Source organism: Hydra viridissima, unplaced genomic scaffold (genome assembly GCF_058129835.1).
Source record: "Hydra viridissima isolate aposymbiotic clone 2 unplaced genomic scaffold, HvirCarnegie_v1 scaffold_5, whole genome shotgun sequence".
Taxonomy (NCBI): Eukaryota; Metazoa; Cnidaria; class Hydrozoa; order Anthoathecata; family Hydridae; genus Hydra; species Hydra viridissima.
In genome coordinates this window covers 4,102,639-4,118,058 of record NW_028324304.1, presented here as the reverse complement: position 1 = coordinate 4,118,058, position 15,420 = coordinate 4,102,639, and the positions used below count along the sequence as shown (strand labels likewise).

The window sequence follows — 15,420 nt, the reverse complement described above, 5'->3', positions numbered from 1 at the left end:
CCTTAAACTATATAAATTCATGATCCCCTAACTCCCGACTTAAATTGTCTGGCACTGTGCTACATATTTTTAGTAGAAAGCTAGGCGTGCCACCACCAAGCACCAAAGAGTTGCTCCACAAACAGAAAGACTGTAAGTATTCAATTAACTTTGTTTTTCTGGAGAGAGAGAATATTAGAAAATTAGTGATTGAAGAAGCTGTTAAACAAAAAGAAGAACTTAATGAATGTCTCAAGGGACGCTTTGTGTTTCTTAACAGAGTGAACTATTTTGCAATCAATGTTTAATTCTTTTTTTGAAAAAAATGAAGCAGTTACCAAGACATTGGCAGTAAAAGCCGCCAAAACTAATCACACCAGCAAATTTCTCCAGGTCTTAGTTTAAAAGATTCTTAAAGAATATGAACTTAAAGAAGAACAAGTTCTTTCATGTTTGAAATATTGTCCAACTGACAATATTTCAAACATGAAAGTTGTTTGTTTTACTGCAGTTATTTGTTGTTACAAACAAATAACTGTAGTAAAACAAACAACTATTTGTTGTTACATATTGGTTACTTATGAAGGAGTCGGAGTCGGGAGTCGGAGTCGGTCCATGATAAAATCCAGGAGTCGGAGTCGGAACAGCAGCTTACCGACTCCACAGCCCTGCTTAAAACACAACTTAAGATTAAGAATGGATCTAAACGAAACCAAACTGGTTTTAGATGAACTAAAACCAGTATTGTTATTGTAAGAGATGGGACAGTAGAGACGCGTGAGCGAGTTATCAAATATGTTCACATACTTTCTACTTCATAATCTTTTACCAAAATTCTTAAAAATACTTCAGAACTTTTGTGCCAATTTGATGCCAATGAAAAAAAAAATCTTTTAAATAACGACAATCTAATTATTTTATGATTATGGCGATAAACATTTTAAAAGTGACCTAGAAAGAACAAAAACTATATAAAAAAAGATTAAATCACATTATTTAGCTATGCTTAGCTTCTTCAGTAAGAAAATACATGGCATCAACTTCTGCAGGAATGGTTGCACATGCTGATTGAGGTGGTAGCTAAAAACATTTCAAATATCATTTTTAGTCAAATCGAAAAAAAATATCAAGAACGATACCAAAACAAAAAAAAAATTTTCGTGGAGCACTTACATGAGCACATACATCATCTGCGTCTTTCTGACTGATTTTATAAGGAGAATTCTCTAAAGTCACATTTTCACTAGAAGGAAAAAAATTTATTCGATATTAAAAAAAAAATTCAAAAAAGTATCACTGACTCCCTTTTTCAAAATTAAGCAAATCACTAACCATGCAAGTTTTGTTACGTTCTCGATTTTCTTTGTAACCAATTGTTCCCATCTATCGTGTGTTTGTAGTACGACTTCGGTAGCAAATTCTTTATGTTTTGCCTCACCGTTGAAAGCAAACTTATTTGGTGGGTCTCCACCTGGCATTTTGTATATTTTGAACCACTCCACTGTTGCCTGTTAAAATACCAAATGATTTGAAAAGTAATTGAAAACTTTCTTATTACAAGATTTTTTTATTTCATAGAAACAAAAAAAATTCCCGAGAAAAATCAGTTCGTTTACAAGTTTTACTCGACTGTTCTCTCCAAATTGACCGCCAGTTTAAAACTTTTCCCACTCTTGATTTTTTCACATTTAATCATATTCATTAGTAAACACAATTTATGTTGTCAATAAATACATACATACATACATACATACATACATACATACATACATACATACATACATACATACATACATACATACATACATACATACATACATACTTTGTACACGAAAGTTAATAAATTAATCAAAAGTATTAAAAAAAAGTTGGTTTCCTTCTGGACAAAACAAGTGCAACTCGACAAAATATTGACCAAGCTGTATTTCGCTATCAATATTTCGTGGCGAATCCTTTGTTGTCGATCACAGCCTTGCATCTTCGAGGCATAGATTCGATCAGGTGATCAATGAAACTTTGTGGAATCGCTGCCCAGGCCTTTTGGATTTGTTCAAACAGTTGATCCTTATTACGAACACCTTCACGATTAATTCTGCGGTTGACGATCTCCCACAGGTTCTCGATAGGGTTGAGATCCGGAGATTGAGGCGGCCAATCCATCATCGATAGGTGGTTGTCTTGAAACCACTGCTGGACTACTTTTGCAGTGTGTTTCGGATCGTTGTTTTGCTGAAAAACCCATTTTATTGGCATATCCCATTCAGCATGAGGTAACAACATCTTTCAGGATATTTTTAGACATGAAAAGGTCCATTATTCCATCGTTTCGATGTATTGGACCTAGACCGTTAGCAGAAAAACACCCCCAGACCATTACATTGCCTCCACCATGCTTCACGGTCTTATGGCAGTAACGTAAATCGAGGCGTTTTCCGGCCGGTCGACGTACACGGCAAATGCCATCGCTCCCAATGATGTTGAACTTCGATTCATCACTGAACAGGACAGTTCACCATTTCTGCACATTCCAGTCAATATGAGATGTAGCAAACAGGAGTCTTTTCTTCTGGTTTTTTAGTGAAATCAGCGGTTTCTTTGCAAGGCGTCGAGAAAACAATCCGGCTTCAACAGCACGTCGTCTGATTGTTCGGTCCGATACAGGCAGCTCTAATTGCTTTTGTATCTCGACTGATGATATCCAGGGATCCTTCTTGACGGATCTGACGATCATAGAATCCTCTCTCCAGAAGTGGTGGAATGCGGTCTTCCACCTTTGTTATCTGCTGCCAACTTCCCCGTAGAACGATATTTGGAACAGTCTTGATACGGTCCATTTTTTCACACGATATTTATCACAAATACTTTTTTGTGACATTCCACTAACGTAATCGCCAATAATTTTCTTTCTTAGTTCCAATCCAAGACTGGATGGTTGTTCTGGATGGTTGTTCTGGATGCTTCTAAATGTTTCTGGATATTTCTGGATGCTACTGGATGGTTCTTCTGGAAACTTCTGGAAGCTTCTGCATGCTTCTGGAAACTTCCTTTAATTATTAAAAAACTTCCGTGACGTTGACACGGACCAGATTTAAGAAAATGAAACAAACCAAAAAAGTTGCACTTGTTTTGTCCGCTGCAAAATGGCACTTGTCAACGAAATTCTGCCTGTGTGCTGTCACCTGTCAGCTGATTGCTCATATCATGGCATGCTATGACTCCAGACTCCTAAACTGTTTGCTGTGGTAGTATAGTTCGTTTCGTTTTTAAGACATGTAAAATTAGGAACACTTTTTAGCATTGTTCGATGTTGGTTGCAAATGTTTTGTCCAATACTGTATGTATGTATGTATGTATGTATGTATGTATGTATGTATGTATGTATGTATGTATGTATGTATGTATGTATGTATGTATGTATGTATGTAATATCTAGCCGGCTGGAAAGATATGCTGTTTCACTTTTGTTTAGACTAAGTAAGTCTCTTTTGCACTTGAAACACTTCAAGATTAAAATCAAAGTTTGGCCCAATTATATTTTTGAATTATTTCATACACTGAGGGTGTTATGTTGTTAGGAATTTCGATCTGATTCCTTTATTTATCACGCAAACTGCTTAAGTAGATGTTGTAAAATGATAGTTTTATCCAGAAAACAGCAGCAAATGGCCTACTTAGACTTATAATAATGGCTGACTTTGTTAAAACTTTGGAGGAAAAAAAAAGCAAAATATTATACATTTTAACTTTGAAGCTATACCTATTTAGCTTTTTTTGACAACATAAACTGGATTTACTTATGCATATAATTAAATGTGAAAAAAATCAGGAATAAGAGTCTCAACCTGGAGGTCAATTTGGAGAACAGTGTATCTATAACAAACATAAACAACAAAACTAAACAATAACCCATTTACCTCAAGCAAACCAGGCATGACAATCTTTACATCATCAATATCTAAATATCAATACATATTTGTGTGTGTTTGAAGTAAATTCAAAGTTAGAAACTTGTGAAAATCTTTTTTTAGATTAAATTCTAATTTGAAGACACCCAGAAACAAGAACTGAAAGTCATTTGAAAAAGAGCTGATCAAATTTTCCAATGTAATAAAATGGATGCAAAAAATATGCATAGCAAAAAAACATGAGTAGTTATTATAAAATCAGAAAGGAATTAACCTCAAATTTATAATAATAATAAAAAAAACATTTACAAAAGATAGAAAGGAAATGTACTTTAGAGATTTACAGCTGCTTTCTTAACAGAATTACAATCTTCATAACAATATCTAACCATTTAGTTTTGAAGCCATAGGATCATTTACATCAATTGCGATGACTTTCCAATCTGTTTCACCATTATCAATCATAGCTATAACTCCAAGCAACTTTACTTGCAATACTGATCCTCTCTCTGCAACCTATAACACAGGTTTGGGTAATATCAAAAGGGTCTGTTTTGTCAAAGACAGAATCTAAATTCAATTTTGTAAAGTGAAATCTAGTCAATCAGCAAAAAGAAAGGGAACAGGAAAAAAAGAGGATATGTTGACGAAAAGATAAATTTTATATGTACTAACCAGTAATTTCTCAGAAAACATTTCAGATACTTTTTATTATGAAATATCAATCTAAGAAGAAGATCATACTTTGTAACCTATCTCAATAACATCAACTGGATCACCATCACCCATTTCATTTGTGTGTTCATCAACAAGATTTGGGTCCTCCCATGTCTAGACAGTATTTGAGTAAACAATAAAAATGTTAATCATTGCCTACAGCATTTTTTTGTTCTTTTGTAGAACTTAGCAATTAAAAGAAATCTTTTACTTTTATAAAGAGAATTTGTACCTGTGGTAATGCTCCATAATTCCAGGGATATCCTTTATAAGGAAAAACATTTTTCACAAACCGAACAGCACCATTCTTGGTATCTTGTTTAATTGGGTTCAGTTTGCTCTTGGTACAAATCTGAAGAGGAAAAATATTCCTTAAATAAAATAAGAGAAGTGTTATTCAAATCATGTAATGAAGCTGAAAAGCAAATTTTGTTTTACCTCCATTTTTGCATTAGTCCATCTTGGAATTTCCACAACCATATTGTAAACACCACTCTAAATTAAAAACAGAAGAAATCATAACAGTAGAAAAAGAAAGGAAAAAAAAATAACCAAGAAATATTATTGGTATAAACATCAACTTATTTCAATATCATTTTTGCTTCATTGATCACAGGCTTACAAAAACAGCTTGCTTATTTGAACTTAAAGTTTGAACTATATTTAAATAAAATTACTGATTACTGTGAGGTACAAAAAGTTTATTACTTAAATTGCTGACATCAAACATTTAACATTTTCTAATTGAGTGTTCATTTTTTAGATTTTTAAATTATTTTAAATTTTTTTGTCTTTTTATAGGTTTTCAAAATTTAAAACTTGTTTATTATTTATTTACAAAAAATATTTTGAAAAAGAAGAAGTTTTTGAAAAATTCATTTTTATATTTTACTTTAAAATTTTTGTAGAACTCAAAACTTTTGTAGAACTCAAAATTTTTTATTTTAAAAGCTTGTGGATTTTCATGCAAGCGTTTCAAAATATTTATTCTCTTAAAAAAAATAAAAATTTCTAAAATAATGGTTAAATGTTCCCTGATAAATCCATTTTCAGTCATAGTTTTAAAACCAAATGAGTTCCTGGATCTTTCATGCTAAACAGATGGTTAATAATTACAGTAACTCAATGCAAATACCAAAATATACTTAACTGACATTATTTAAACCCCAAATATTGATGCCAAATCTTTACTTTAAGCCCAGCAGAATATTCTTATAATCAGTCAAAAAAAACTGAAAAGGTATATAAAAGCTCCTCTTTTTAATCACTTTTTGCTTCATAACTTTAAAATTCACTATTAGAATATGAATATGATGATTTTAATGGTGGTAGTTGTTCATAAATTAAATTTTTATAATTATTGTGATATTAAAGCAGTTTTTACATCCATATTTTTTTTTATCATCTTTTTATTTATTTGTGTAATTGACCAAACAAGAGAAAAGACAGTATCATCTCAAAGCTCTTAAAAGAAAATATGAAAAAACCAGTTAACCCTAGTTACAGAAGGGGGCAAAAGATAAATAATCAACTGTTGGAATTTTAAAATGAAAATAAAGCACCCGGTAAAAGAGACCTTTGATTTCCTATAAGAAACAGATTGCCCAAATTATGTTTGTTAAATATCAAGGATAAATAACTGATCATTTTTAGAGCTACAATTCTAAAGACTATAATAATTTCCTAGTTTGTTTGAAATTCTTCCTAGGACATATATGTAGCAAATGCAATAATTGGATTTTCTGCTTAGGTTAGTAAATTTGCATGACAAGGAAGTTCATGAGATTTAAGCAGCAATAAGAAAACTTTAAAAAACATAGATCATTCACACAAAAAAATGCATTCATACAAAAATATTCGAAACAGAAGGGTTTTATTTTTTTTGATATGTTCCTTTTCAACAACAGACTGCCTTCCAAAACTTAATTTAATAATGAAACCAACCAAAGAGCTTGGGGAAATGCTATCTCTTAAGTAATTAACAGAAAAAAAAATCCTTCTGATGTCAGGGAGAAAGGTTGGAGATGGCAAACTCCAAAATGTTTCTTTTGTGTGAGTACTGAAGTTAAAATAATATAGAGGTGGCGAGAGTGAGACCAAGTACAGCTCTTTTTTTCTACCCTTTTCAGACTAAATGAACTGCTAAGGGAAGTTCATTTATTACTTCCTTCCAGTGAGTGTTAGATTTGGTAGTGGAATTATTTAAAAAATATTATTTTGTATCTGCACAACTTATTGGATATCATCACCTTTTGGTATGACTTCTTCCTTTCGCCTGCCCCATTTCTCACCACTAAAGGACTTTCTTTTTGTAAAGTATAATACTACAATGTTTATGCAAATCTAAAATCCAAATTTTTTAAGAAGCTTGCAAAATTTTAAGATATTCACGTTAAACCTTTTTTGTGAACTCATATAGATATGAAAATTTAATTATTGTAAAGAGCAAATATAAATTTTGTATTTTCACTAATTTTATATTTTAAAACTTCATTTTGAAGTATTTTGTTAGATTTTTAAAAAAGTATTCCATTTGAAATATAGTGATGCTGCAAATAAAAAAACAATATTGATTTTGTTTTAAATTATTTTAGTTTTTAAAAAATACTTTAAGTTTAAAGAGTAGTACAGTTTGTAAAGTAAAAAAAAACTGGTGAAAGAACAGTAAATATACAGTATATAGACACTATTTATTCAAGTAATAAATGAAAAGACCAGAAACAGATTAGGCTCATAGAAAAACCCAATTTGTTTCTGTCTTAAAAAATAAATTAGTTATAAAGACATCCTTCAATACATTTTCTTTTTTTAAAGCAGGAAAATTCTAACAGGTTGGACAAAAGCATTGTTTGATCAACAGTCCAACATGATTTCTAAGATCTGAGAGTCTGGAGCTATTCAGTGGAAGAAAGGTTTAGGAAGGAAACAAAGATTGGAGCTTAATGATACTTGAAGACAACAGAACTCTAAGATCATTTGTGATGAAAGTGTGTAAATTCTGTAATTTGAAGTCTTTTAAAGTCATAAAAGTTCTTTATCGCAATGAGAAACAGAATTTAGCTATCATAAAGTGAGCTAGAAAATTATTTGATTTGGTGGTGACAAATCAAAACGGCTGCCTTATCATCAACAATAAAACTTATGTCAAAACTGACTTAAAACAGATCCCAGGTTGCCAATTTATGTTTCAAACAAGCAATTTGGTTTTCACGTTAAGTTTGAGTTTCAAAAGTGCAAAAAGGTCAGTAAAAAGTTCATGACATGCTAAGTAATATGCAGTTGTGGCCATAAGTGAAAGGCATTTGTCCCTTCTCAGACAATAACCAAGGAACTTTATGTCTCTGAGTGCTTGCAAAAACGTCTGCTACCTTTTATCAAGCCCCATAATGGTCACACCACCTTCTGGGCAGACCTCACCTAATATCATTATGCCAAACACACAATTGATTGGATGAATGCCAAAGAGTTAGTTTTTGTCTAGAAAGAGCTGAATCCTCAAAACTGCCCTCAATGGCAACTGATTGAGAATTTCTGGGCAATTATCAAGGGATACATGTCTAAGAAGTCAAAGGTAATTAAAACTGCAAGCGCTATGTACAAATCATGGGAGAAAGAGTGTGGAAAAATTCCAAAATCTGTTTTGCACAAGATGATGAGCAGTATCAAGACAAATATTTGTGAATACCTCTAAGGAAACCTACAATTGTAATATTTTTATTATGTAGTTAATACATAAGGCACATAGCTTTAATTTAAGATATAAACCAAAATTTTAGACTGATGTTTTATTTTTAAAATTTCCCAGTAAAAAGTGCTCAAATTTTACATAGCAAATCTTTATTCTATTCAATAAATCTTTACAAAAAAAATCCATTTCATGCAAGCTAAATATTTTACTCATTTACAAAGAACTTGGATTTGTATGTGGAATTTTTTAAAAAATATATACTGTCAATACATCCTTTTTAAAACCAAATGGCAAGTCTTTCAAAACATGTTTTTTACCAGTTACTTTATGTCAACAATTGAAGAATTTACAAACAAAAACTTTTTTCCACCCAAAATATTGCATCAACAAATAAAATGGTTTAAAGTAAATAAGTGGACTAAATACTTTATTTGCAAAACTTAAAATTTAATTTAAGTATTAACAGTGTAATTAAAATGCTTTCATCTTAACTAATTTCATTTAATGAGAATTACTTAACAAAATAAACATCTTTGAAAAACAAACAGATAAAACTGTAAAATACCTCTCCCTGCACCACCAAAGGAATATCATGAAATGGAGAAATGACACCAGAATCAGTTTCTAAAATAGAAGTTTACACCGAAGAAACATATAATACAAAGAATAACTTGCCTTATTTTTTTTTTTTTTTTTAAAAAAAAAAAAAAAAAAAACACGGAGACAGAAAATTATATATATATAAATCAATATAAAATACATTTCCAATACAAGCATTTATAGTTTTTATGTAAAATTATCTTACTGCATTATCGAACTAAAATGAAAAAGACCTATCTTGTGGGTTATTTAACATAAAGTTCTCATTTGTTTAGGAAGGTATTAATCTTTCTATTATCATAAAAAAAGTCAAAAGTTATTAAACAAAACTTACGAGATAAACTTTGCATTTTGCGAAGCCTGAACTTCAATTTTAAAAAACTTACTCAAAAATAGTCTGTAGTCAGTTGTATATGCAGAGCCATGATGCTGACAAGTATAAGACATATTTCTAAAGAAAGTCCCACAACAGTTTGCTACGTGGCTAGTTTGTGAAAATGATTTCTTCAACAAAGAACGTGTTACTGATCGCGCTAATTTCAACATGTTCCGCCAGTTAACCGACCAGTCACACACCCTATAAATTATCGAAATAAGTTATTTGATTACTTTCTGAGGTAAGTGAAACCAAACGATTAGTCATTTTTAATGTTTATAGCAATTCCACGTGTTTTACAGATCAACTATTTCTTAGAACCTGACCTTTAAACAGTGAGGCAAACAGGTGAAAAACTTATTCTTAGCAGGTGAAAAAGTCATCATTAAAAATTCTTGATCATCCTTTTTGTATCTTTGTATATATCTTTTCTGTATCTTTTTTAAAGTATCTTTTACATTGATTGTAAATTACTTGACCATTTTTCTTCACCTAAACCTTTTATTCTCTGATATTTGGCATTAGAGAAAGCTCTATATAATTATTGATAACTGTTAGCTGTTTGATAATTGATAATATTTCAATTTGCATGAGTTAATACCGTAGCTATGTTGAATTGCGTATTAAATGAAACTTTTAGAGTTCAAAACTGAAATGACAATCATTGAATCTGGAAAAGGTGTCATTATAAAGAAAGGAAACAACCTAAAGTATGTTTATGTAAGCAGCTCAGTAAAAATAGAAAAAATGGAGAACTTTTTGTTCAGCTGTAAAGATATGATTGGGCAACCTTTTGGATCAGCATTTAAAGTATTAGATAAACATAGGTTGCTAAGAATTGATCCTGTTTTAGTTGAGACACATACACAAGAGTATGAAAATGCTGGTATATCTTTGTTGCATATATTTACATTCATTCATGCATAATGTATATAAAAGTTATAAATCTACAAGCTATTTCAAGTTCTATTTCTCATTGCATTGTCACAGATTTTTTAACTACTAAACTACTAAACACAGGTTTTTTTTTGTTTTTTTTTTTTTTTTTAAAAAAAAAAAAAGAAAAGGTTGTTCAAAAATAATAATCCCTTTTTTAACTTTTAACTATTAAATAAAAAGTTTTTTTGTGATGTTAATTACATCATTTTTTTGTTGCAACTTTTAATTCAATTGTAATTACTATAGCAATACAAGAAGTATTAATAGTCAAATAAACTCAGGTGAACACATTTCTACAAGTTAAGCCTGTTCAAGTTAATTTAAATATGCCTGCTAAGGGGTTAAACATAAATACCTAAGATCAATCAAAATAGACTTTAATTATTTTTAGTTTAAATTTAGATATATAATATGATTTTTTATTGAAGCTTTATCTTTTTCCTTCCAATGCAAAATCTACCATTTTTTATCCAGTTTTATTTGTTAACCTTTAAAAGATGTTTAATATAAAGGTGAGTTTATTTTTTTTCTAATAAGTCATAATGCTGAAACAACATTTGCTTTTTTGTTGTTTTTTTTTTGTTTTAAATATGACTAACAATTTTTGATACCAGTTAGAATTGTATATTGTATTATTGTGTTTGTATATCTGTTAAAATGCTCAATTTAAAGGAAAAGATCTAGCAGATAGTAGTGGAGATAATCGGGGAATTCAAGATGATTCTAATTCACAACGCTTGGGTAAAAATGAGATTATGGCAATGCGAGATGAGGGAAAGTCAGGAGAAGAAATTGTTCAGGTGCTTGTTGAAAACAGCTCCACATTTCATGGTCGAACTGAGTTTTCTAAGACCAAGTATTTGGAAAAGAAAAAAAAAAAGTTAGTTTTATTTTTAGCTTTAAACTAAAATCTTTTTTTTACTTTGAAATGCAAAAAAAGGAATGAAACCACAGGTTAATTTGATTTTAAATTGAAATATAACAGTTTTCAGAAAACTGAAACTGAAAACTGCACTGAAAATATATTGTTAGTTGTGTATGTTATATTTTTTTAGATATATAGCCCAGTTTGTTGTACTTAAACCAACAGCTAGGTTACTTGCTGAGATGTATTTTCAAAAGAATCCAGTAAAAATACTTGAACTTCGTCCTGACACTTTAGCACAGATATTATCCTACTCAAATGTTCAATTCGGTTCAAAAGTATTACTGCTAGAAACTTGTCAAGGCTTAGTAGCTGGGTCATTTTTGGAGCGCCTTGGTGGTCAAGGTAATATCCTTCAACTTTACCAAGGCTCATTTCCTGTGCGTATTGTTATGGAGCAGTTCAACTATTTTGAGACAGATACCAATAATGTTCTGTGTAGTTATCCGTTAGAGAAATTAAGCTGTTTATCTGAGTTACTAAAGTGTGGTAAAACAGATGAGGAATTAATGGAGATTATATTAGGAAAGCATAAGGACAAGCATGAGCTCTCTAGAATGGAAGAGGAAAATGGTTTAAGTACTAAAATAGATAGTTTAACTGAAGGAAATTCACATTGTGTACAAACTGAAGAAACTCTAGTGGAAGGAAAAGTAGGTGAGAAACGAAAGTTTCAAAAGGATCAGACAAATATAGGTGGCGTTAGGTTTTTATCAAGAGACAAACGTGTCCAAGAAACTCTCATGGCTTTAAAGCTGTTTCGTAAAAATGATTTTGACAGTTTAGTTTTAGTCTCTAAGTTTCATCCTAAGTTACTTTTGTTAACTCTACTGGATTTTCTTCCTCCTTCCCGTCCATTTGTTGTATATTTCACACACCAGGAGCCATTAATGGAGTGCTTTGTTAACTTAAAAGATAAGAACATCGCAACAAACTTGGACCTTACGGAAGCCTGGTTTCGTAATATACAAGTGCTACCAAAACGCACTCATCCTGAAATTGTAATGAGTGGAACAGGGGGTTATCTTTTAAGAGGTATTAAAGTCCACCCTTCGTCATCAGCTTGAAAATATTACTTTCAGATGTAAAAAGTTTTTTTTATGATGAAATAAGCTTTGAACTTTTTTAGCTTTTAATGTTGCAAAGTACATTTAATTTTAGTTAAAGTTAAGATTATTGTACAAGTTTATTTAATTCCTGTCGTCTCCATTCTTCTTATTTTTCCTCTTCTATCGCTGTTGTTGTTGTTGTTGCTATCATCATCATCATTATCATCATCATCATCATCATCATCATCATCATCATCATCATCATCATCATCATCATCATCATCATCATCATCATCATCATCATCATCATCATCATTTTTATTATTATTATTATTATTATTATTATTATTATTATTATTATTATTATTATTATTATTATTATTATTATTATTATTATTATTACTATTATTATTATATTACATATATTATTATTTGTTTCTTGCGCATAAGAAAGTCTTGTTGGTTAAAATCTAATAATGGGAATTTTTTAGCTATCAAGAATATCTATGTTGAAAAATTTTAATTAAAAATGAAAGATTGTTTAATAAAGAACAGAGTTATTAATTACAGCAAAAAGGATTGAATTATGTTTAATTCTTTTATACCAGTAATGCTTTTTGTAGGATTAAGGGTTTGTTTTTTTCCTCTCCTATCTCTCTCAACTTTTCAATGGCGCATGCTTTTCAGCATGTATGATGCTGCAGTATTGCATGATAAATTTGTTATGCGTGTTCTATAAAAACGTTTTTTTTTTTTTGTTTTTTTTTTTTGTTTTTTTTTCTCATTTCGGCTGTTACTAATTGACGAGTGTTGGTGCGGTAAACTTTAATCCCATTTATAAATAATTTCTTTGATTTTTATCAACTGAAACTTAAAAAAAAAAAAAAAGCCATATTATAGCCATATACAGGCTCTCTAATGTAAAACCAGTGGTTATATTTAGTTTTTCAATTTTCCATCACTACGAAACCCAATCTCTAATTTAAAGGTATATAAGTTTGGATGGACCTTTTTCACAATTATTATTCATTAAAACGCTATATGCCAACATTTTCTGGAAGGAAACTGGTATAAATATTTCAAATCAATCTAGTGACAATATAGTCCAAAATAATCTAAAAAATTAATTGCTAACCTAAAATCTACAAAAAGGTGTCTGAAAAATGTCTTGAGTGCGTGTTTATATAAATATTGAACGTAAAAGTTCAATATTTATATACACGCACTCAAGACATTTGTCATACGCACCGCATGCTTATACATGCAATTAGACATGCGCCATCGTGAGTGTTTTTTTGAGGGGGGTGGAGGAAAACCCTTAATCCTGTGAAAAGTGTAATAAGAGATGTCCAGTAATAAAACAAAGTATAATTCCTTTTAATGTAACTTATAAAACTCTAATTGTTGCTACTGACAACTCTAATTGTTATCTAGCGATCTTTCCCTTTGATTTGAATTTTTTAATAACTCCGATATTTTTGATAACAAAGGATGTTCGTATTATTCGAATTAAATCAACAAGTTTGTCGTTTCCGAGGAAACCAAATAAGAATGTTAAAAAAAGTCGGATTCATTTCAATCAGCGTTTGTCTTCTTGATGGCAGTAAGAAAATATAAAATGTCGTGAAAGTTCCTCTTTTCGCATCTACTTATCATGTGTGAATGGAAAAAAGAAATGTCAAACCGCTTGGATGAAATACAAATCATTCAAAAGGTTGTCAAAGAGGAACTATTTAGCGTTGAATTAGTACTTGCAAAAAGGTGCGAAAATAAACGAATGCTTCAAAAAAACCTGAACGAGTATGTTTTAAAGCTTCAAAGATCACATAAGTCTCTAGATGAATGCTATCGGACCAGTTTGGAACATTGCAGAACTTGCTTAGCAAATGAAACTTATATCAACGGAGGCGACGTAGGAATTTGATTTATAAAATTTCAACAATTCTTTACACCCTTTTCTTTTTCTTGTCGTTCGGAACTCTGTGGATGTTTCGCTTACTATGATGAATTTCATTGAGTTGCAAAGCCCACGCAAATTACAACTTGAAAACGAAGCGCTAAAGAATTTGAATTTATCAATGCTTTTAAAAGTATCTATCTTTGTTACAGATTCTTTTAAAAAGTTCCTTCTCGAAAATTAAAAGTAGAGTCTTTGATACGGTGTAACTTAAATACAAGTGATTTAATTGCAGAGTTCTAATTTTACCATTCACCAAGAAAAATTGATGTGTGTAATTCGTGTAATTACGGAATAACAAATAGTCATTCAAGCATAACACGAAAACTTAAACAAGAATTTTCATTTCGAATTGAATGAAGTTGTTGTAAAAATTATGAAGACAGCAGCCGCGGTTTCGAACTGTATTGCTTCAACTTTTTTTAATCGCCCTAGAACTAAACTGCTATTATATAGTTTAGGAATAATTTTCAATTTGCCCCCTTGTTTAAGAAAAATCTTTAATTTGGAGTTTTTAATGAACTATATATTTATTATTTAAATTATTCCAGTTTTTTAACATTTTACACAAACTAGTGCAATTGTAAACAAACGTTAATTTTTTTTTTTTTAATTTTGTTCACATTAATTTTCGCTAAAAATATGGCAAATAATAATATAGATTATTTGACTGATTCTGGAATGAACTTTTCTAAATTATGCTGGTATGACAGTGCGAAATTCATAAATGATGCTAAAGAAGGGATGCTTCTCTTGCGCCTCTTAAATATTAAATCTTACCATAAAAGATACCTAGTTATATATCTCATTCTTTGATAATATACAAAAGGTATAGGTACTTTTAGTTGTGGTTTAAAAAGCATTTTCGAGATATTTCGCCTCACTCCACATTGAACAAAAATACATCGAAAAACCATAGATTTAAAAAAGTTATATCTAAGAAAATATCTAGTCAAAATTTGAACTCATTAGGTGAAATTATGTTCAGTGTGAAATGACGTTTTAGTAGTAAATAGTTTTTCTTTAATCTTTGTGTTATTGCGTTTGTTAGGTTTGATTATGTTAGAAGTTTTAATGTTCATGTTGTTAAGTTGCCCTGCGTGTGCGTGTGTGTGGTTGTTGATATGCCGTCTAATGGCTCGTGTAATGGTAGACTCGCTGACTTCTGACTATTTAAATCTACATAACGTTTTAAGAACAAAATTTTAATGTAAATAACGATATAGTAGTTCCCTAATCAAAATATATGTGTAAGTATGCTTAGAACTGAACTTTCTCGTCCTTT

General features: G+C 30.4%; 2 protein-coding genes across 4 annotated transcripts; one reads left to right on the top strand and one right to left on the bottom strand.

Annotated features, from left to right (window-relative positions):
* Nucleotides 1-870: 870 nt before the first annotated feature.
* LOC145188877 (inorganic pyrophosphatase-like) lies at nucleotides 871-9,475 on the bottom strand. Its single transcript, XM_090087257.1, has 10 exons — nucleotides 9,276-9,475; nucleotides 8,855-8,913; nucleotides 5,040-5,096; nucleotides 4,834-4,953; nucleotides 4,629-4,715; nucleotides 4,274-4,400; nucleotides 3,894-3,934; nucleotides 1,312-1,487; nucleotides 1,153-1,222; nucleotides 871-1,059 (listed from the first exon to the last, which is right to left on the bottom strand). The coding sequence occupies exons 1-10, from the start codon at nucleotides 9,433-9,435 to the stop codon at nucleotides 976-978; spliced, it is 981 nt and encodes a 326-aa protein (XP_089943383.1). The 5' UTR covers nucleotides 9,436-9,475; the 3' UTR covers nucleotides 871-975.
* Nucleotides 9,394-12,249, top strand: LOC145189262 (tRNA (adenine(58)-N(1))-methyltransferase non-catalytic subunit TRM6-like). Of its 3 annotated transcripts, none has more exons than XM_090087256.1 (4): nucleotides 9,394-9,506; nucleotides 9,906-10,151; nucleotides 10,877-11,084; nucleotides 11,260-12,249. In XM_090087256.1, the coding sequence occupies exons 2-4, from the start codon at nucleotides 9,920-9,922 to the stop codon at nucleotides 12,194-12,196; spliced, it is 1,377 nt and encodes a 458-aa protein (XP_089943382.1). In that variant the 5' UTR covers nucleotides 9,394-9,506; nucleotides 9,906-9,919; the 3' UTR covers nucleotides 12,197-12,249. The 3 variants fall into 3 exon arrangements, with proteins under 3 accessions (XP_089943382.1, XP_089943380.1, XP_089943381.1); XM_090087254.1 differs by having other exon boundaries at nucleotides 9,497-9,613; XM_090087255.1 differs by lacking the exon at nucleotides 9,394-9,506 and adding an exon at nucleotides 9,527-9,635.
* The last annotated feature ends 3,171 nt before the right edge of the window (nucleotides 12,250-15,420 follow it).